Source organism: Mobula birostris, chromosome 17 (assembly GCF_030028105.1).
Source record: "Mobula birostris isolate sMobBir1 chromosome 17, sMobBir1.hap1, whole genome shotgun sequence".
Lineage (NCBI taxonomy): Eukaryota > Metazoa > Chordata > Chondrichthyes > Myliobatiformes > Myliobatidae > Mobula > Mobula birostris.
In genome coordinates this window covers 38,444,360-38,468,536 of record NC_092386.1, presented here as the reverse complement: position 1 = coordinate 38,468,536, position 24,177 = coordinate 38,444,360, and the positions used below count along the sequence as shown (strand labels likewise).

The 24,177-nt window shown below is 39.4% G+C and overlaps 1 protein-coding gene across 3 annotated transcripts in view; it reads right to left on the bottom strand.

The window, feature by feature from the left end:
• Positions 1–24,177, bottom strand: part of vps13a (vacuolar protein sorting 13 homolog A) — a 300,950-nt gene that overhangs the window by 122,816 nt on the left and 153,957 nt on the right. For all 3 annotated transcript variants that reach the window (XM_072281554.1, XM_072281557.1, XM_072281556.1), the window contains exons 38-44: positions 16,853–17,082; positions 16,541–16,773; positions 16,262–16,354; positions 15,812–16,168; positions 12,364–12,465; positions 7,000–7,158; positions 3,228–3,489 (exon numbers count right to left, since the gene is read on the bottom strand). In XM_072281554.1, the coding sequence (XP_072137655.1) occupies positions 3,228–3,489; positions 7,000–7,158; positions 12,364–12,465; positions 15,812–16,168; positions 16,262–16,354; positions 16,541–16,773; positions 16,853–17,082 (1,436 nt within the window). The remainder of the gene's footprint in view (positions 1–3,227; positions 3,490–6,999; positions 7,159–12,363; positions 12,466–15,811; positions 16,169–16,261; positions 16,355–16,540; positions 16,774–16,852; positions 17,083–24,177) is intronic.

Genomic DNA, 24,177 nt, shown 5'->3' with positions numbered 1-24,177 from the left:
AAAAGGGAAAGGAGGCTTCCCCCCACTCCCGCCCGTTGTTGCTTAATTGTTAGTTGTGTGCTATGTTGTTCTACCAAGCATTGTGGGCATGCAATGTTGGCACTGGAATGTGTGGTGACATTTGAGGCTGACCTCAGCACACCTGCAGGTGTGTTGGTTATCACATATATGAAGCATTTCATTATGCTTTGATGTACATGTAACAAATAAACTTGAATCCTGAATCTCTGCCAACCTGATTACACAGCTACACTTATTCTATTTTTCAGCATTTATCTGTGGTTTTCTATGTCTTGGCAATTTCAGCATTCATCGAGACACATCAATGCTTTGGGAGACTACCTCCACCACCCCTCAACTCAGTCATTTTAGATTTGGGAGGAAAGAACTTCAAGTTCACATTTATTGTCATTCAGCTATACATATGTATTCCGCCAAATGCAACAACGTTCCTCCGGACAAAGGTGCACAACACAGTACATATAACTTAGACACATAACACAAAGAAATATTACCACAAATAAATTGACAAGTAATAAGTTGTATATAATGATACAAGTTAACAACTAAACAGTATAACACTACTGGTGCTTCATCTGTGATGAGACCTTGGTTTGGTAGGTAGTACAATAATCTTACCACCTGGACGAAAAAGCTGCTTCCCATCCTAACAGTTCTTGCCCCAATACTATGGTACCACCTGCCTAACAGTTGGGGGTCAAAGATTGTTGGTAGGATGGGAGGGATCACTGACAATGCTAACAGCCCTACATATACAGCTCTCCTGATAAGTATCTCTAATGGGTGGAAGGGAGACCCTGATGATCCTCTCAGCTGTCCTTATAATCCTTTGGAGGGACTTGTGGTTAGAAGGCTTGAAATTCTCTTATCAGATACTGATAAAGCTGGTCAGGACACTCTCAATGGTGTCCTGTAAAAATTGGTTAAAAAGTGGGTGGGTAGGTGGGAGTGGGAGGAGCCTCAATCTCCACATGAAACAGAGATGCTGCTGTGCTTTTTTCACCAAAGAGGTGGTGTTGAGGGACCAAGTAAGATCATTCATTATGTGCAGTCCCAGAAGCTTGATGCTTCTAACCCCCTTGTGTATGTGCAGTAAGGAGTGGTCACCCTGCACCTTCCGAAAGTAGATAATTATCTGTTAGTGGTCTTGTCCATGTTGAGACTCAAGTTGTTGTGCTTGCATCCTTCTACCAGTTGCTCTACTGCTGTCTTGTCATCATTATTGATGAGGCCAACCATTGTCCCTTCGAATACCTTCCAAAAAATATTTTCCACTCAACATGCAACTGCCTAACATACGTAATTGTGAGGCCATTGTGATTTTTCCACTTTTAATCTTACTAAGACATCTAGCACTTTCTCCCTTTCAATGATAATGTGTACAGAATTTCACCATCCCTATTCCCAAGTTCTCCAGCTACCAATTATCCAACTATCAACTACTTGATAGTTGGATATTGATGGAAAGTATCCATTTAAAGTCATTATAGGATTGTCAGTTTCTGGAATTTGGTGTAATTCATGCAAATTTAATGGTCTGTCAATAGGCTAAAAAATTTACATACTGCCTCAGAAAGGACAGTAACCTTCTGTTGATTTATTTTTCTTTTCACTACATTTGGGGGATTTTGCAGAATCAGCGATGGTGTTTTTTTTTTTTGATTATCTAGCGAAAGGTCCAGATTTCAAAATTCTAGAATGGCACAGGTATCAATATAGCCAGGCACACAAGACTTTAGTCCAGGAATGCTACCTAATCTTCAAAAAGCCTTTTCCTCACTTGACTAAAGGCTGTGCTAGCATATTAAAAGCAGCAGAGAATTTCATCAAAGTCTGCCTTTCTGAGAGTGGGCTCCAGACATATTGAAAGTGATCTCATTTTCTGGGTCTTGTTAGAGGTCAAAGTAATTGGTAGATAGGTTGTAAGGGATCTTGGTCTTGTACATGTTGAGTGGAAGGTCTATCCTCTTGCATCCTTTGATGAATGAATCATCAGGATCTTGAAGCTCAGCTTCTGGTAGTGCACAATGCAAGTATCATTTACACAATACAGCTCAAACTCTGAATTTGGATGAACTTGGTTCTGGAATGATTCAAAGCTTGAAGAGTTTCCTATTAGTTTCATTCCCATGGGAAGTACGTCCGAAATGAGCAGTGATGAGAAAAATTGAAGTAGTATTAGGGTAATGACAGAGCCTTGAATGATCTTTGACATGAAATATTAACTCAGTTTCTCTTCCCACAAATGCATCCTGGCCTGCTGAATGCTTCAAGCAGATTTTTAAAAATATTTTTGTGAAGCAAGACTGGCTTGACAAAAATGTGGGGAAACTGAGGAACTAATCAAACAAAAAGCAAGGCATTCCTGGACTGGAATGAAAGCTCCATCTTTATCCAAAAGGAAACAGTTTTACAGGCACCTGAAGGCAGTGAAAACTAAGAATGTGTGTGAATTCAGAGAAAGAGAAACAATCAATATCCACTGGAAGAATAATTTGAAGTCTAATGCAACTGCAACTCTGCCCTTCATCCCAAAGCAATAGAGGCCAGCTTCGCTGTCACCCTGAAAGACAAGTCATGAAGAAAATCTATCCCAACTCAAAAAATAACAAGACCTCAAAAGAAAGTGGCTTCCCCTCTAAAATAGTGAAACTGAGCAGTGAAACAATTTAGACACAAATGTACAATCTTTGTGAAAAGGAAGATATATCTAGGGGAGCTCAGAGATGCCTTAATCACGACCACTTTCAAGAAAGGAGACAAACCTTACAGTATTAACAGATGTCTCACTGTTGTCTCCCCCTTGGAAAGTCAGCATCAAAGTCCTTGAATCACTCTATAGATTCCATCAGTTTCAGACAATGGTCATGATCTTCATCACATTACAACTCCAAGGAAATCTGAATACTAAGTAATCATGAACAAAAATCTTCTCGTGTTAAGTGAAAATTATTTATGAAGCAGATGAAAATTTTTGGATCAAGAACACCACCCAGAGGAACTTCTGAAGTAGTATTTCTACAGTTGAGTTGGACTGATGGAAAAACAATGCTGATTATGGAAATAGTGTACTAATCCAAGGCGCTCCATTTTCTCAAACAAATGCCAATTAGAGACATGCCAACAGTTTGATATGTTTGAAGACAAGGTAATAAACCAACAGTTGCTCCTTTAGTAATTCTCTTCCACAAAAGGAATGTACTTACTTAGTGAAACGTAAAACAATTTGCTGCTTGCATTAGTTAAGTTTGATAGAAGCTCCTGTTCATTTGTGGTCCGCTGGTAATCCATATCAAGAATCTCTCCATCTCTAAGTTCATAACTCATTTTTGCTGATGTTCTATTGATGACAACAAATGAATCACTAGGATAAATTGTAACATCAATTCCAAGAGAATTCTTTATTGCGAAAGGCGCTTGGTCTTTCTGAAAAACGTCACTTGTTTTACCAGCAGCTTCAGCAAATGCCTAAAAAGTAAAATATGCAATATAAGTCACCATTCACCTGCTCAAATTTGTAAAAATATGATGATATTTAAAAACTTCTCATTTATTCCCTTGGAATACTTTGCTGAAAAATATCACTGTCCAGTTACTTTATGGCCATTTTTGATTGCAATTGGAAAAGCATTTGAACACACAAATTCTTTGCCAAGATGGATCGGTTGCCTACCTTGTACAGTCTTTCTTTACTCAAAGAAGGACTATTAACACAAACAATAGAGTGTTTGAAGATCAGGTTACATTAGTTAGCAAATATAACAAAGGGCAAGAGAATGCCCTTGATGTCTGAATTAACTTTCAATTTACAGATACATTTACATTTCTTCCCCTCACAGATGTCAGCTATTAGAACACTTCCATCAAAATATAGACATCACCCCAACATCCTATACAAAAGCCCTTATTAGTATAGCAGACAGGCTTGCACCTACATACTGCAGAAAAGGTTGCCATGTTTTATAAAAACTATTTGTTTTTGAGTGTACCATACATGTCAAAAAGTTCAAAGGAATGTATTCCATGATTAATTTATACCAACCAAAAAGTCCAGGGGCCTTATTGGATATCCAACAAAGTAAAATGTTCTTCCTCGCACAAAAAGTCAGGATGTTAAAACATTTTTCTGATGTGCATTAATAATACGACTGCTGGGTAAGCCTAAGAGAAAAGACACTGGGTCCAGTTCAAGCTCCATCTTCAGAATCTTTTCCATTTCACCCAAAATATCACTCCAGTATGCCTGAAGTTTGGGACAAGTCCAAAAACAGTGGGTGAAAGTTCAGTATTTACTTTACATTTAGAACACATTGGAGACACCCCCGTCTTAAATTTCGAGTCACGATCTGGAGTCAGATGGGCTCTATGCAGAATTTTGAGTTGCAGTACTTTAATTCTATCACAAACTGAAATTTTCTTTGTATTATCACAGATATCCTCCCATGTTTCAGCTGTAATTTCTACTTCCAGCTCTTCCTCCCAGACCCTTCCCAGCTGCTCTGCCTCTCCACAAGAACATTCCCTCAGGATGCTGTAAAAAGTACTGATGGAGACTTCACACTTAGAACAAAACACCCTCTTTTCTATATCAGAACTATAGAAATCAGTTAACAATGATGTTTTTTTCTGTATATAATCCCTTATCTGAAAGAAATGAAAAAGATCCTTGTTGGGTATGTTAAATTTCTGTATTATTCGACTAAAAGACATCATCGTTCCTTCATCAAACAAATCTCCTAGATGGAAAATACCCTTAGAAATCCAAAGAAATCCAAATCCAGAATCTGTTATGCCAGGCTGAAAATCTGGACTGCCGGTCGGTTACTGGACTGAAGGGTGATATTTTCGCTGGGGTGCCCTCAATTTGTCGCATCGCCCTCCAAGCCCTGACTGTATTAATTGTTATTGGATTGTGACAATATTCCTTAACTAGTTTCAACTTATTGAGGAAAAGCAAATTAATAAGAAGGCATTTTGCTTGCGAAGCTTCAATGTCTAGCCAAATTGAGGAGGGGTCCCTGCAAACCTAGTCAACCACATAAGATAAAAAGGAACTTAATTGATATTTTTTGATGTCTGGAAAATCCAGACCCCCTAGACTATTGGGAGGCCGTAACTTAGACATTTTAATACAGGGTCTTTTATTGTTCCAGATGAAAGAAACAAACCAGCCATTTATTTATTTATTTATTTATTTATTTATTTAAAAGTACTGGTTGGGTAAAAATGACTGGAATCATTCGTATTGGGTAGAGCAGGCAAGGAAGGATGCTCATTTTGAGCAAGGATATTCGGCCAAGCCAAGAATGGGAAGGGCGCTCCATCGCTCAAATAACTGTGTAAAGTTGGCTTTGAACAATTGATCAAATGTAGGTATGATAAATATGCCTAAGTAAACAAAATCTGCCCGTGACTATTTAAAGGGGAAAACACCCTGAGGCTACGTTCACACTAGACCGGATAATTTTGAAAACGCCAGTTTAGCATAAAAGCGATGGGTGTCCGCACCAGGCGTTTTTCAAAATACCTCCATCCACAATAGAACGGATATTTGGGCGTATCTCCTCCTACTGGGCATGTGCAGGACACAAAGTAAACAAGTGAAGAGGAAACGGTATACTTGGTGCGCATTTGTCCAGTTAGACTAGAAAAACTTAAAAAGGAAATTACCAAACGAAAGACTTGGTGCGCGTTTGTCCAGAAACATTTCCTACAGCCATAGTATCTTCACCGATGAAAGGGACGACAGCTACAACTAAATGCAATAAGGTTTGTTACTGGGCAAAAGTGAAATTTGCTGTTACCTCATTTGTTTGCCTTTACTTTTGCCATGTCTTTGTGTATTATTTTGCTGTATTTAACATGTGCAATAAAATGAGTTATTGGGCAAAAGTGACAATTGCATTTATTGAATGTTTGCACAAGCAATACATTAATAATGTTACACGAGCATGGCGGTGGACGAACCCAAGTGCAGAACACGGGCGCGGGGGCAGAGTCGGGAGGCGTTATCGCCATAGCAAGCGTGGAAATGCCAATTTTCTTTTGGCTGCTTGTGTAAGTAAAGAGTTTAGTGTACAGCGTAGGGCTGTGATATTCTGTAACTTCACTGCAGAAGGCTTATTAATATAATCCTTTTCAGCTGCTGCAAGCCTTGCTTCCACTAGGCGCTGCTGTTCCGTAGCTTGTCGCTTCTTACTAGCAGAGTAGGAGATACTTAATCCCCTTGCATAGGCCTTAGCGGTTTCCCAGAGCATGGATGGACTACTAGCTGATTTGGAATTAATAGATAGGAAAGTTTTGAATTCGGAAGTAGTCTATAAATTTATTATCTTTTAGAATAAAAGGATTCAGCCTCCAATGTGTAGATCGCGCTGAATTATCTTTGGGCTTAATATTTAAATATACTGCTGCATGGTCAGAAATAGCTCTATTTCCAGTTGTGGAGGATACAACTAAATCTAGGAGCATTTTGGGGGTTAGAAAAAAGTCTATTCTGGTCTAACGCTTGTATGGATTAGAAAAAAATGTGAGGTCTTTGTCTGAGGGATATAACAACCTGCAGACATCCACAAGTCCCAGTTCTCCACATAAGCCCATGATTTGTTCGGACTGTGAGGAGAGCAATGGGGGACCACTAGGCACTCTATCCATCAACAGGTCCATGAGACATTTAAATATTCAGAGATGCCACGTAGTGAAATATTTTTGGCATCCTGAATTAAAAATTAAACATGCTCATGGTACAATCCTAAAAACTTTAATGGGATTGCAATATCTGCCAGGATTTCTGGATTTGTTTTGAAACCTCTTTAACTAGCCTTGGGTTTAGACCCACTTCCAGCATCTTAATTTTGAATCTTTCAAAAATACACCCCCTTAAAATACTAAATTTTCTGTGAATTTTTGTTTAATATGGTTGCCTATGTGTCAGTGAAATGCTATAGGAAAACCTTCCAGCTTGTAAAAACATCTTACCGTAGCTAAATTATTAAGCATGGTTAAACCACATTTTGACATGGTAATATTGAGTTGGTCTTTTGAAGAGACTTGAAGAACTGTTTTATATGCAGGAGTATGGAGCTTTTCCTCTTCATTTTCTGCATCGTTCCTTGCTTTGATAGCCTTCTTCTTTATCTAGTGAGAAACATACAGGTCACAGGTAGGTATTTAGGATATTGATGAGATTAATTTTGAGATGTTGACACTGAAGAAAAGATTAATGGGAGAGCGGGCTTTCACTAATCAGTTGCTCCAGAAGGTCTAGATTTATACAACCGAAGTACTAAAATACCAGTTCAAAAGACTAAATGATCAGAATCCAGTTTCAAAACAGCTGAGGTTTTTTAAGTGTGATATTTGACTTCTTCAAGATTGATCCGTGCATCAATTTTCAAAGTTACCCAGAAGTTTCAAAATACTCTTTTTAAAATTTATTTAGCATCTGCACCAAGCATGGAAGTAATTAAAATGAATGAGTCAGACTGCCACGGTAGCCTAGCAGTTAGCGCGACGTTATTACAGCTCGGGCATTCCACTGTTTGTACTTCAGTTCTGGTGCCATTTTGTAAGGAGTCTCTGCACATCCTTCATGTAGAATGCGCAAGTTTTTCTCCAGTGCTCTGATTTCCTTCCACAGTCTAAAGACATACCAGAAAGGTTAAATAGTCATTGTAAGTTGTCCCATGATTAGGTTAGGGTTAATTAGGGTTGTGGGGTTGTTGGGGCAGCGTGACTCAAAGGGTCAGAAGGGCCTACTCCCCGCTGAATAGATGAAGAAAATAAAATCATCAAATCATAGTAAACAAGAAAACTGTGCTACACTGGTGGCTCAGTGGTTATCAGACAATTCAGTTACTTGGGCTAACAATGTAGACATGCAAGATCAATCACACTATGGAACTTAAATTGAAATTTGGGAAAAAATAATTTATAATTACTAATGCAGTCTAATGGTTGTAAAAATAATTATTACAAAAACATTATTTCGTGTCCAGAAAGGCAACTGACACCCTTAACTGGAATAGCCTCTAAAGTACTCTAAAGTACTCTCTGTAATATAATTACACTGTAAAAAAAAATCCATTAATAGGGCATGCTTAGGACACCTGCAGTGCACTGCTGTCGACAATTAGGTGTACTTCTATTAATACTCCAACACACCTAATTCTTATCTTTATAATGTTACAATAAACCCAGCAAGGTGGAAAGAAGTGCAGGAATGTGGAAGGGAGTCTGCAAATCAAGGGATCCAATGATGATGTGTGATCTAAGAAATATTATGGCTATTTGGTTGTAGATGGCGAGGAGAATGCTCAACATTCCAGTTTATGAATGTTGCAGAATAGGCTAAGAGGGAGGTAGGGTAGTGTTTTATTTAAAATCAAGGCAGGCAGTTTTGGCCAATATCTCTTCTACAATGAGATTTACTTAATGAAAAAAGGCAAAGTGATATTTGTAACTCAAGCTCAGTAGTGGACAAAGATAAATGCCACAAAGAGGATAAAGAAATAGTGAAATAATGTCAGGTAACTAAATATCTTGACTTTCATATTATATTAGTAAAGCTCTTACTACACTTACAATTTTCAGTGTTTTATTACAAATATTAAAGCATTAAGCTACAAGTTCAAATGAAAACAACTATGAAAAAGATGGGCTGATTGGTGTTAGGTTGCCAAGAACTGGCCACTATAGCAAGGACATCTAGAAGAATCAGTGCTGCTGTTCAGCCAAGTGCCTAGGACATTGGGAGGGACACATGAAAGGGTTGGTGAACCTTTTTTAAGCGCTCTGGTAAGATGCAACCTCTAGTAAATTTGCATCTGAATTATTATATTACAGAAAGGATATGGAGGCTTTGGAAAGAATGCAGAAGTTTAGCAGAATGTTATCTGTATTAGAGGGCTTGTGTTCTCAGGAGAACTTGGACAAACTTGGGTTGCTTTCTTTGAGTTGAACTGATAAAAAATTAAGATTGTGAGAGGCATTGACAGAGTAGACAATCAGTATCTTCATCCCCTGGATCAAAAACAGAGAAAACCTACAGCATAATACAGGTACTTTGGCCCATAATGCTGTGCCAAACATGTCCTTACTTTAGAAATTACCTTGGGTTCCTCATAGCCCTCTATTTTTCTAAGCTCTATATACCTATCCAGGAGTCTCTTACAAGACCCTATTGTATCCACCTCCACCACAATCACCAGCAGCCCATTCCACACACTTACCATTCCCTGCGTAACAAACTTACCTCTGACATCTCTTCTGTTCCTACTTCCAAACACCTTAAAACTGTGCCCTCTCTTGTTACCCATTTCAGCCCTGGGAAAAAGCCTCAGACTATACACATGATCAATGCCTCTCATCATCTTATACACCTCTATCCGGTCACTTCTCATCATCCCCTGCTCCAAGGAGAAAGGACCGAGTTCACTCAACCTATTCTCATAAGGCATGCTCCCCAATCCAGGCAACATCCTTGTTAATCTCCTCTGCACCTTTTCTATAGTTTCCACATCCTTCCTGTAGTGAGGTGACCAGAACAGCACTCCAAGTGGGGTCTGATCAGGGTCCTATACAGCTGTAACATTACTGCTCGGCTCTTAAACTCAATCCCACGATTGATGAAGGCCAATACACTGTATGCCTTCTTAACCACAGAGTCAATCTGCGCAGAAGCTTTGAGTGTCCTATGGACTCGGACCCCAAGATCCCTCTGATCCTCCACACTGTCAAGAGTCTTCCCATTAATACTATATTCTGTCATCATATTTGACCTACCAAAATGAACCAGCTCACACTTACCTGGGTTGAACTCCATTTGTCACTTCTCAGCCCAGTTTTGCATCCTACCAATGTCCCGCTGGTAACCTCTGACAGCCCTCCACACTATCCACAAAACTCCCAACATTTGTGTCATCAGGAAATTTACTAACCCATCCCTCCACTTCCTCATCCAGGTCATTTATAAAAATCACTAGGAGAAAGGGTCCCGGTACAGATCCCTGAGGCACACCACTGGTCATCAACCTCCATGCAAAATATGACCCATCTACAACCACCCTTTGCCTTCTGTGGGCAATTCAATTCTGGACCCACAAAGCAATGTCCCCTTGGATCCCATACCTCCTTACTTTCTCAATAAGCCTTGCATGCAGTCCCTTGTCAAATGCCTTGCTGAAATCCATATACACTACATCTACTGCTCTACCTTCATAAATGTGCTTAGTCACATCTTCAAAAAATTCAATCAGGCTCGTAAGGCACGATCTGCCTTTGACAAAGCCATGCTGACTATTCCTAATCATATTATGACTCTCCAAATGTTCACAAATCCTGCCTCTCAAGATCTTCGCCATCAACTTACCAACCACTGGAGTAAGACTGACTGGTCTATAATTTCCTGGGCTATCTCTACTCCCTTTCTTGAATAAGGGAAGAACATCTGCAGCCCTCCAATCCTCCAGAACCTCTCCCATCCCCAGTGATGATGCAAAAATCATTAACAGAGGCTCAGCAATCTCCTCCCACAGTAGCTTGGGGTATATCTCGTCCGGTCCTGGTGACTTATCCAACTTGATGCTTTCCAAAAGCTCCGGCATATTCTCTTTCTTAATGACTATATGCTCAAGCTTTTCAGTCCATTGTAAGTCATCCCTACAATCACCAAGGTCCTTTCCAGTAGTGAATACTGAAGCAATGTATTCATTAAGCACCTCTGCTACCTCCTCCGGTTCCATACGCACTTTTCCACTGTCACACTTGATTGGTCCTATTCACTCATGTCTTATCCTCTTGTTCTTCACATACATGTAGAATGCTTTGGGTTTTTCCTTAATCCTGTTCGCCAAGGCCTTCTCATAGCCCCTTCTGGCTCTCCTAATTTCATTCTTAAGCTCCTTCCTGCTGGCCTTATAATTTTCTAGATCTCTATCATTACTTAGTTTTTTGAACCTTTCGTAAGCTTTTCTCTTCTTCTTGACTAGATTTTCAACAGCCTTTGTACACCATGGTTCTTGTACTCTACCATCCTTTCCCTGTCTCATTGGAGAGTACCTAAGCAGATCGGCACGGAAATATCCCCTGAATATTTGCCACATTTCTACCATACATCTCCCTGATAATATTTGTTCCCAATTTATGCTTCCAAGTTCCTGCCTGATAGCTTCCTATTTCCTCTTACTCCAACTAAACGCTTTCCTAACTTGTCGGTTCCTATCCCTCTCCAATGCTATGATAAAGGAGATAGAATTGTGATCACTATCTCCAAAATGCTCTCCCACTGAGAGACCTAACACCTGACCACGTTCATTTCCCAATACCAGATCAAGTACAGCCTCTCCTCTTGTAGGCTTATCTACATATTGTGTCAGGAAACCTTCCTGAACACACCTAACAAACTCCACCCCATCTAAACCCCTTGCTCTAGGGAGATGCCAATCAATATTTGGGAAATTAAAATCTCCCACCACGACAACCCTGTTATTATTACACCTTTCCAGAATCTGTCTCCCTAACTGCTCTTCGATGTCCCTGTTACTATTGGGTGGTCTATAAAAAAACACCCAGTAAAATATCTAATATTAGAGGGCAAGCAATCAAGGAGAGGTAAAAAGTTCAAAGGAGATGTGCAGGGCAAGAGTTTTGTTTAAAATTGGAGTCTTGGGTGCCTGGAATGTGCTGCTGGGGTGGTAGTGGAAGTAAATGCAATAGAGGCTCTTAGACACATAAATGATGAGATATGGGCATTGTGTTGGCAGAAGGGATTAGCTTGGCTGGGGATTTAATTACCAGCTTAATTACTTTGGTTCAGCATCAAGTGCTACCATGTTTGTATCTGAGGGGCAAAAACAAATTCTAGTTGCCTATCATGGAAACACAAAATATTATACAATTAAGTTTTAAACCCAAGGAGTTTTAAACTCTTTCTCAGTGTAATTTGGGACAGTAGCATAAAGGTTGAGATAATTGACTAGCAGACCATGTATGGGATGGATAATTTATAAACATGTGTTTAAATTCCACTCAGGCAGCTGCTGACTTAAAAAAAATTAAGTAAATCTTGACCTACTTGCTGAAGAGATGTACTCAGTAGCTGTAACCATGAAGCAACCAGATTGGTGTACAACTTCATGTCAAAGAAGAAAAGTTGGCATCTTTACACATTCTAATCTTCATGTAACACTCAACCAGCAAAATGATTTACTCTTAAATTCAGGACCCATAATTAGGAACAAACTGAACTTCCTAACATTAATTGCATTCTTGATTGAAATAAATTGTTTCGGCAACTATCTGAATCAATACATTTTAGACAGATAATTATATTGAACAACATACTTTGATCCCAAGCTCCCAAGGTCGAAATTCATCACTGTTTTCAATCTCTAGTGGTTCAAGTAGTGGCTCCCATACAGCAAGTACTTCATTGTAGTAATGTACCTTGTGAAAAAATGTATTATGTTTACTACAGTTTACAACAATACTGTATAGGTTTAAATAGACACCTATTTGCTTCCTAAAAAAGGAGAATAATAGAGTATAAATCTATTAATCTCAAGAAATTGTCCTTTGTAACTCAAACTGCAGTTCTAGGTTGGAGCTGAACAGAGTCCACAGGTAGCATAAAAACAAATCTATAAGCACATAAAGAAAAGAAAGGAAAACAAAGAACACATAATTCCATTAAGCAATATTCTACCAATTCATTAAGATTAGACAAATAATTTACAGGCTAGAGCCTATCCATTCTAGTCCCAACAACATGTTTGTGAATCTCTTCTGCACCCTCTTGCTTAATCACATCATTCATTCAGCACACCAATCAAAAGGGCATAAAATACTCCAAGTGTGGTCTCACCAATGCTTTGCCCAGCCGTAACAGAGTGTCCCTGCTCCAGATTTCAAGCTCTTGAATTCAATAGGTCAACTGATGAAGGACTACCACTGTCAAACTGGGACATCACATTCAGGGAATTGTGTACTTACATCCCTTGCTCTCTTTTCTACAACACTCAACCAGGTTCACTATGGCTCTGCCATTCACTGTTTATATCTAACCTTGGTTTAACTTCCCAATTCAATTCCTTCTGCCATTCCTTGGCCCATTCTCCTGGTTGATCTAAACCCTGTTGTAACTTTAATGTCCACCACACCACCAATTTTGGTGCTATTTCCGAACTTAATCAAGCCACCTACATTCAAGATTCAAATTCCTTGGTGTCCACATTTCCGAGGATCTCATCTGGTCCCTGAACTCCTCCATCCTGATCAAAAAGGTGCAACAGCGCCTTTATTTCCTGCGGAGCATCAAGAAAGCTCACCTCTGTCCCAGGATACTGACGGACTTTTACTGCTGTACCATTGAGAGCATACTCACCAACTGCATCTCAGTGTGGTATGGCAATTGTCCCACATCAGACCGCAAAGCACTCCGGCGTGTGGTGAAAACTGCCCAGCAGATTATCGGCACCCAATTGCCCACCATTGAGAACATCTACCATAAATGCTGCCTGGGCAGGGCGAAAAGCATTATCAAGGATGCATCTCACCCTAAGCATGGGCTTATTACTCTCTTCCCATCCAGTACGTGCTACAGGAGCCTCCGCTCACACACCAGCAGGCACAGGAAGAGCTTCTTCCCCGAGGCTGTGAGCCTGCTGAACCTCACATCATAGCACTAAGCAGTATTGCACCCATACTGTACTGTCTCAGTACTTTTATATTTGTGTGCTGTAGCACTTACTTTTTATTCGCAGTTATTTTGTAAATAACACTATTCTTTGCATTTCTGGTCAGATGCTAACTGCATTTTCATTGGTTTTATATTTGTACTCGGCACAATGACAATAAAGTTGAATCTAACCTAATCTAGATTCACATCGAAGTCATCAATATAACAAATGGGGGATCCAACGCTGATCACTGTAGCATATAATTATTCAGAAGCCTCCCTGAAACAGCCCACTGACTCTTCCCACCAAGCCACTATTGTATTTGGCTAGCTCACCCTGGATTTCGTACGATGCCATATCAGCCTACCTTGGCAAAGGCCTTGCAAAAGTTCAGATAGACAACAGTTACCTCTTGTTCTGTTAATCTGAGACTTAACCAAGGTAGGCTCACGTGCTCCAATTCTACACTGACTATAGTCACTACGCGGCTGATACATGGAGTTCCTTTTGAGATACATGAACCAGTGAATTTCCCATCAAGTTTCTAATAAGTAACACATTCTCCCTTACAACACTTCACTCCTCACATGCTCAGGCAAATTTATATTTGCTGCCAGAATTTCCCCTTTTTCATTTCCCTAGCAATTTAGTGTAATTCCTTCTTTCTAACTTTTTAAAAGAATCTGCCAGATTTTCTTTTGTTTTCTGTTACATTTCATTTTATTTCATAATTCTGTAAGCTCTGGCTTTAATTTTCGTTGAACAGTGCCAAGGCTGGAAAAAAAATCTCCACTTTAAAGACTTCCCACTGCAGTAGCACATCTAACCTTTGATTCCAAGTTACCTAGGCCAACTGTTTCCTCTTGCTGAAAATAGTCTTTCTCTAATTGACTATTTTTTACCTTGAAATGATCCATGTAGTTTCACTTGACTATTTTAAAGCCTTATGACTCCATAATTTCTGAAATGTTTCTCCACTGAAGTTTGCTTCAGTTTGCCTGGCTCATTTTTGAGTCAGAAACATACTAGTCAAGAAATTTCACCTGGGAACTGATTTGAGAAACACATTTTTGCTTATGTTATTGCTACCTCTATTTATTTAGAGTTCCTTATCACTGGTACTATTTCCTGCTGTTGGCAGGTCTACAGAATAATCTCAGTACTGTCATTGTACATGAATTGGTTCTCAATTCACAACTGATAGATTTTGTCAAATGTTCCAAGATGCATTCTTTCCAGCACTGCAGTATTCTATTAAGCAATAATGCCATTTCTCCCTTCTTTCTTTCTTTCGCTATTTCTGGAACACCATGTACCTAGCAACATTTAGAAGCTATTCCTGCCCTTTGTCATGATATTGTAATCCTACATTAACTCCATCCACAGTTCACCCTTGTTATTGAATATTCTTCCAGTATATCTGTACATAAAAACTTTAAATCTACCTTACAACTTATGCTTTCTCATCTACCTCTGGTCTATTTTGTCTCATACTACCTGCAGGGATCCTGCTGTCATAGTTATATATTACGTGCAAATTTACTACAAGTATCACTCTGGTGCTGTTGAAGTGATTTGAAATGTTACCAGGGCAGGGAAGTGATTCTCAACTTACAGGCACGCACCATAATGATATATTACATATAGAGCATCTTTGCTGTTTGAAGATTTTTGAAGAGGTTTAACAGTTACTTAGTTTCTATGTGGAAGTGTCAGCCAAAAGTATTAATGTAACTAAAAGTAACTGATGAGCAACCAATCTTTATTTTGATACTGATAAGTAAATGTGGACTCCAGATCAAACCTGCTCCTCTTTGAAAAACATAATGGATCTTTTCAGTCCTCAGTAATGTCTCGTAGAACAAAGTTTACATGATTTATCTAAAAAAATGTTCTCCTAAAAATGCAATAATTCTTAATGTTTTCAAGTAATTCCAAGAATAGCAAAGCAGCGTCTCTTAAGCTAACAAGAAAAAAATACAGATTTCCACATGTAGAATTAAACTATTTATGAAAATTATGAACCAGTGCAACATTACAAAATTTAAACTAAATTAATACATTCAAGAACAAAAAGATATTTCATGCAATAGATTTTCGAAACAACTTCCTACCTCTAAATTAAGATGGCACTTAAGGTTAATGAGCGTGCTCCAGTTCTGCACGTCTCCTTTAAAAGTTGACTTTGCTAAAAGCATTGGAACAGTTCTGTGTCCGATACCTGCTTCCAGAGTCAGGCAAACATATTCAACTGTCATTTTTAGGCTCTCTCCTGTTGTATCTAGTTGTTTTATTGGGCCATCATTTCCATTATTATTTGTGTCTTCCAAAAACCAGAATTTTAAATTTTTCACATCCTTCTTAGTCCACAAGTCAAGTGGAATCTCGTTGCATTTTTCCTGTGGACTATCAGCAGCTGGAGTCAAGGCAGACATTATTGTAATCACCGTGTTAATAATAACAGGAGACACCTAGGAAATGAATATGCATAAAACATTGTGTTTAACAATGCATTTAGAAATTGTGTAACTTTAAAATGACACACTAACAAAACACTCCCTTACTTTCAGCATCAGTGATTTCACAGCCAACTCCATTTCAATGGGACCAGAAGCAGCTTGTGTACTTCGGAAGAACAAATTACAAGGTTGAAGGACCTATATATTTCAATTAGAAAAAATGTAGTGATACTAAAGATCTACATTTAGATTGATACATACAAAGGTAAAATGTAACTAAACTGGTTTTGGGTATTCTAAAATAGGATTTATTTTCAAAGTAGGCCTGAAAGATTGCACAATAGCAGATTTAATGTACAAAAACAAATTTAAAGTTCCATATACCGTGGTAACTTGTTTTTTTCTTTTTTCTTTTAGAAACGGGCAGACCATTACTTTTAGATCTTTAACAGCTGCAGTAATTTTTTGACTTTCCAAATCATTATTAATATCAGCCTCACACTGAGCTGTCACCACCAGTGATGGGGCATCTGCTCTTGTCAAATCTGCTACAAAGATGATCTCTGGATTCTGAACACGAACAATGAGTTCCATTTTTGACGTAGTTTGTGATGACACTGAAAGAAAAAAAAAGAATGCCAGTGCATACACTCCACAAACTTTAAGGAAATGCAAGTGCCCTTATGTTTTGCAAACCTCTTTCTCCTCTATCCTTTGTCTGTGTTGCTGTTGGTTTGTTCGTATGCACTGCAGAGACCTGATTATTTGCTTGTACAAAGAAGTCAACCACTGTGAGTAGAAATTCCATACTTGCACAAACATAAATATCACGTATAATTGCATCTAGAAACATGCCTTCTCTTCCTTGTTTGTAACTGAAGTCGATCATTGCATTATTCTTATTTGTTAGCTTCATTTCCACCATTCTGGAAGGGAAAGGGAAAGAGTAGAAATTCAATTAGTAAGCACTAATGAGATATAATGACATTATAAAGGAAATATATATTTGGGGATAGCACCATGGGCATTTTCCCCCTTGCTAGACATGTGCCTGATGTCAAGTATGTTTTCTAATTTTATGAGTTTCAAATCCAAACTACAGAATAACATCACAATTTTTATTTCCTCAATCTTAAATCTAAGCGGCTACAATGCAGGCCATCTTACATCTACCAGAGTCCCCGGCTTTTCGAACGTTCGCTTTACCAAACCTTGCTGTTACGAAAGACCTACATTAGTTACCTATTTTCGTTAACAGAAGGTGTTTTCACTGTTACGAAAAAAGGCAGCACGCATAAAAAGGCAGTGCGCGCCCCGAGTAACCAGTCTCCTCCCCAGAACTGCATTCTAGCCGGCATTGCTTAAACACGTGCCTGTGAGCAGCTGTTAGCAAGATAAGTTCTAACGTATCGGAAAAGCCTAAAAGAGCTCGTAAGGGTGTTACACTTAGCATAAAACTAGACATAAATAAGCGTTTGGACTGTAGTGAACGAAGTAAGGACAAAGTGAATTTCACTTGTGGAAGCTGATGAAGACGATGTTGAAGAGGTTTTGGTAACCCATAACCAAGAACTGATAGATGAAGAGCTGATGCAATTGGAAGAGGAAAGGATAACAATCGAAACTGAACGTAGTAGCGAACGAACCGAAAGTGAAGTCGTCCAGGAACTGAACGTGAAGCAACTGCATGAGATGATAGAAAAATGCGCGAGGCGAAGCAGTCAAGCATACTGTCGTTTTTCAAGCCTTCCACATCAGCCACAGCAGACGACGAACCTCGACCTTCGACATCAAGGCAGGCAGACATAAAAGATGACCTGTGTAGTGCTCTCGTGCAGTGCATTGTAACTCTGACTAAACACCAAGTTAAACTGGAGCCAATGAAGACAGAGTTGTAGTAAGATTAACTATTTACTGTTCACTCCTCCACATTAACATCACATGGTGAAAACTGTTGATAAAAAATACAAACATATACAGCGTCTGTTTCATTCTGGAGACCACGCGTGCTCTCTTTTTTTCGCAAGTGTCTCCAGCCGCCCCGAGTAGCGGGCGAGGGGGTTGCATCAAACCGCCATCGGGCTTGAGCTGACCCCGTTTGAAATTGAAAAGTCAATTTGGCGCTGCCCCAACCACTGCTTCCTTAACAGAAACCGCGTTAATATTTTTACTTCAAATACATTCTTATGAACTTATGGCGTTGCTTCTATAATGTTTCTTTGTGGGTAAAAACGGAGCTCTTCAACAATCATGCTGCACGCATGGCACCCACCTTTACACCTTCTCTGAACCGGAAGTAACACAAGACGCAGCGAAACCGGAGGTGATGTCATCGCATGCCGCGATATGCCATAGACAAGGAATTTACCTTTATTAGACTGTAACATAATTATCAACCTTTAACTTTAACTAGAAAATAGTTACAGCCAAATCATTTAAAACGTAGACCCAACAAAGTCAAATAAATGCCTTAAGGGCAACACAACCTGCCTGTCCTGATGGAAACAGACGACAATGAGATGACACCATAGTGTCCCACCACCCCAATCCCCGGGCCGCTACATTGCCGCAGAGAATGCAGCTGTAGCTGGGGCGCACCCAACAAAACTTTAAGAAAAAAGCTGAAATAAACAAGCTAATTAATTACGTGCTGGGCGGCATTTAATTAATTAGCTTGTTTATTTCGGCTTTTTTCTTAAAGATGTGTTAGGTGCGTCTCGGCCACCGCTGCACTGTTGCATTCTTCGCAGATCGGTATCAGTCGGAGGCCCGGAGGTTGGGACCACTGCATCACCCCAACCTCCGATGACTCAGCCTAACACGCCATCATCTGTGTGCTCGGCACTGTCTTCCTGATTCTGGTAAGTGATACTACACTGCACATACATTATTTCTACTTTATATAGGCTGTGTATTTTTATGTGTTATTTGGTATGATTTGGCAGCTTCATAGCTTAAAGGTTACTGAAGAGAGTGTTTCTGCTGAGAGCGCTAGCGTGAGATTTTTGCTACAGAAAACAGTGCGGCAATGATTGTAGAAAAGTATTTCTACTTTATATAGGCTGTGTATTTATCGTGTCATTCCTGCTTTTACTATATGTTACTGTTATGTTAGGTTTTATGTGTTATTTGGCATGATTTGGTAGGTTATTTTTTGGGTCTGGGGACACTGACAAATTTTTCCCATATAAATAAATGGTAATTGCTTCTTCACTTTACGACATTCCAGCTTACGAACCGTTTCATAGGAATGCTCTACCTTCAGATGGCGGGGGAAACCTGTACTAGGAATATAGTTTGGCAGATTTACCTTGTTAAATGGATATAAATTTGCAATAGTCCCACCCTTGCAGATATCTGGAAAGGGATCAATCAAATAAAAGCATCTGAATTCCATAAAATGTAAGTTACTCCATATGGTATTATTGGACTGCTGCTCAAGGAGGCAGATTATTTGAGAATAAAAATAAAATACACTACCAGGCAGAATTATCGAGAGGCCAAGACTTCTAATCCCCAATTTCATACGACATCCCAGCTCTGGCAAAAATTAATGACAAATTAATCTCCAGGTTATACCGGCCCAATGCAGAAACAGAGCTATTGTGGAGGGGAAGAGGAGAAGTACTTTACAAAGATAGTAGTAGAAAGAAGAACAAGACTATTGTCAACTCATGTTACTAGTGAAATTTCAGAGGAACAAATAGTAAACTTGAGTTCCATTCTACCATTCCTCAAAAGAAGACAATATCAAATGGCAATCTTCAACTAGACCCTATAGGGAAACACTGCACCAAGCAAAACAAGCGCATCAATGCCCGAATGTTGAATTTAGACTTTAAAATCTATGCACTGAAAACCTACATTTAAAATGAGGATGAATTCTGTCCTCAAGAATTGCCAATAGTTCCCCACCACTGACATTAGATGTTTCTATCAAAGGAAGCTTTTATTTGTATAACAGACTGAATCTACATTCCATTCTTCAACCTGGCCCAATCACTGCTTTTTTTTTAAATAAACCTCTCATCATCCCCAAAATACATTTCTGTGCAACAAAACTTCAGTTTCCCAAATATTCTAACTTCCTCAGCTACTTTCTCTTTCTCTGATTCACCTGTACTAGACCCCTCATCAGTCATTGAAATTTAATCTCTCCTAATCATCATCATCAGGTGCCATGCCCAGATTAAGCTTTGACTGCCATGGCCCACGCACTCCTGTTTCAGGTCAAGTGGATCAATTCATTGGTATTCATTTCCAGTTCTCTGGCTGCTGTCTCCATCAACATTTGTCTTTGTCTTCCTCTTGCTTTCTTCCCTTCAATCTTTCCCATAATTACCGTGCATTCTAACTCCTCTTTCCTAATCACATGTCCAATGAAGTTACATTGCCGTTTCATGATCTCATACATTATTTCTCTTTTTGTCTTTGCTCTGTTCGTGACATCTTCATTAGTATTCGTTTTGTCCATGATAGTCTTTGCATCCTCCTCAAAAACCACATCTCTGCTGCTACAATTCGTTTCCTCATGTTACTAGATATTGTCCAACCTTCTGAGCCATATAACATAGCTGGATAAATGTAACATTTCAGTACTCTGAGGCAGGTTGTCATGCCTAGTTTAGCATTGGTCAGTATACTCTTCATTCTTGTTTTTTGCCACCCCTATTCTTCTTTTGATGTCCATGTCACACCTGCCATCTGATGTCACCCAGCTTCCAAAGTAGCAAAGGTCCTGTACTTGTTTTATGTCTTCCCTGGTTTATTCTCAGCCTGCAGATAGGATTCTCCTTCTTTGTGGATATCACCATACATTCTGACTTTTTGCAATTGAATTATAGACCCATTTTTGCACTTTCTTCAACAATTGTATCAATTAAGTTTTATAGTTCTTCCTCCGTACTTGCAATTAACACAGTGTCATCTGCATATCGGAAATTATTGATGTTTTCACTGCCAACTTTGATTCCCAACATGTCCCTTATTTTTTGTAACATTGTTTCACTGTACACATTAAATAAATCAGGGGAGAAAACACACCCTTGTCTAATGCCTCTTGATTGTCGTAAACCAACTCACTTCTCCATCTATTCTTACAGCGGCAGTTTACATCAACAAATCAAGAATATCACTGGTAAAAAGCTCCTCTGTTCTTCAGCTGGATGTTTGAAAGCAAAGGATGGTACCATTATCATGGAAAAAAATCAGATTATGAACAGATGGACTGAGTACAGGTTTCCCCCACCATCCGAAGGTAGAGTGTTCCTATGAAACGGTTCGTAAGCCGGAATGTCATAAAGTGAGGAAGCAATTACCATTTATTTATATGGGAAAATTTGTGAGCGTTCGCAGACCCAAAAATAACCTACCAAATCATGCCAAATAACACTTAAAACCTAAAATAACAGTAACATATAGTAAAAGCAGGAATGATATGATGAATACACAGCCTATATAAAGTAGAAATACTTTTCCACAATAATTGCCTGCACTGTTCTCTGTAGCAAAAATCTCATGCAACGGCTCTCGGCAGAAAATCTCACGCAAACGCCGTTGGCAGAAACACGGCACAAGCGCTCTCCAGTAACCTTTAAGCTATGAAGCTGCCAAATCATACCAAATAACACGTAAAAATACACAGCCGATATCAGGTAGAAATAAAGTATGTACAGTGTAGTATCACTTACCGGAATCAGGAAGACAGCGAGTACACTGATGATGGTGTGTTAGGCTGAGTAGTTGGAGGTTGGGGTGGTGCAGTTACCCCCACCCTCCAGGCAGCGAACCGATATCAATTCGCAAAGCATGCAGGGGTGCAGCGGTGGCCAGGACACATCCAACACATCTTTAAGAAAAAAACCGAAAAAAAGCTAATTAATTAGGTGCTGCCCGGCATGTAAATGTCAGTCCAGATCAGAGGCGATGCAATTGGCATTCGCCTCCTGATCTGGGCGACATTTATGTGCTGAGCAGCCCCTAATTAATTAGCTTGTTTATTTTGACTTTTTTCTTAAAGATGCGTTGGGTGCCTCCCAGCTACCACTGCATTCTCCGCAGATCGGTATCTGTCCGTGGCCTGGGGGTTGGGGTGGTGGGACACTGGGGTGTCATCTCCTCGGCTGTTTCCATGAGGGTAGGCAGATCATCTTCTCCTATGTCTGCCTGCCTCGATGTCGAAGGTCGAGGTTCATCATCTGCTGTGGCTGATGTGGAAAGCTTGCTTAACTGCTTAGCCTCGCGCATTTTTAGATCATACAGTTCTTTGTAAGCACTCAAACCATCCTGCAAATATGCCCTAAACCAACGTACCCTTTCGAAATTAAAGTCGTACTTTATCATTGCAGTGAAAATCTCACGCAGTTGCTTCACATTCAGTTCCTGGACAACTTCGCTACTGCATTCGGTTTTGATTGTTATCCTTTCCTCTTCCAATTGCATCAGCTCTTCATCTATCAGTTCTTGGTCACAGGATGCCAAAACCTCTTCAACATCATCTTCATCAACTTCCACAAGCCAAACTCACTTTGTCCTTACTTCATTCACCACGATCGAAATGCTTAATTATGTCTAGTTTAACGCTAAGTATAACACCCGTATGAGCTCTTTCAGGCCTTTCCGATACCTTAGAACTCATCTTGCAAACGGCTGCTCACAGGCATGTGTTTAAGCAAAGCTGGCGAGAATGCCGTTCTGAATCCGGGGGAGAGCGGCTGCTCAGGGTGCACGCTGCTTTTTATCGCGTGCTGCCTTTTTTGCGCGCACTGCTTTTTTCGTAACAGTGAAAACACCTTCTGTTAGCGAAAACAGGTAACTAATGTAGGTCTTTTGTAACAGTGAGGTTTCGTAAAGCGAACGTTCGAAAAGTGGGGGACACCTGTATATTCAGGAATTGTTTAAAGACAATCGAGGCAAAAAACCAGAAATTAAGAAAAACATTGAAGGTCCAAGTATTTTAAAATCTGAAGTTCGTAATGCAATAAATAAGATGAAGAAAGGAAAGGCAGCAGGCCCTGATGAATTAGTAATAGAACAAATCATTGCCCTTGAAGATTATGGAATTGAAAAACTTACTGATTTAATTAATGACATTTATGAGACTGGAATAATACCAGAACAGGTGAAAAAAAATCAGTATTTAATCACTCTTCCCAAGAAACCTGGAGCAATAGAACGTGAATTACATAGGACCATACTTCTAAGAATTTTGATGACAAGAGCTAAAAGTAAGATACAAGCTGAAATAGGTAAACAATGTGGTTTTGTGAAAGACAAAGGTACAAGAAACACAATATCGATGTTAAGGATACTATCAGAATGAGCTATTCAAGTGCAAAAAGATTTGTTTGTTTTCTGGACTACACAAAAGCATTTGATAAAGTGGACAATAAATTATTTGAAATATTACAGAAAAGTCTCCTAATCAGGTTATTTTTACCATAGACTTTTCAACATTTTGTATTAGGTCCTTCAAAGTAAATTTATTATCATAGTATTTATATGTCACCATATACAACCCTGAGATTCATTTTCTTGCAGGCACCAACAGTAAATACCAAAATAAAACATACAATAGAATCTCGCAGGACAAAGAACGGAAGGACAGAAAGACAACATAGTTATCAAGAACATGAGATGAAGAGTCCTTGAAAGTGAGTCTAAGGTTGTAAAAACAGTTCAGTGATGGGGTAAGTAAAGTTACATGAAGTTATCCTCTCTGGCTCAAGAATATGATGGTTGATAGGTAATAACTGTTCATGAACTTGGTGGTGTGAGTCCTGAGCCTCCTGTACCTCCTTCCTGATGGCAGAGGTGAGAAGAGAGCATGGCCTAGATGGTGGGGGGTCCTTGATGATGAATCCTGCTTCCATTTGACAGCACTCCATGTAGCTGTGCTCAATGGCGGGGAGGGCTTTATCCATGATGGACTGGGCTGTATCCACTTCTTTCTGTAGACTTTTCTGTTCAAGAGTATTGGTGTTTCCATACCAGGCTGTGATGCAATTAGTTAATATACTCTC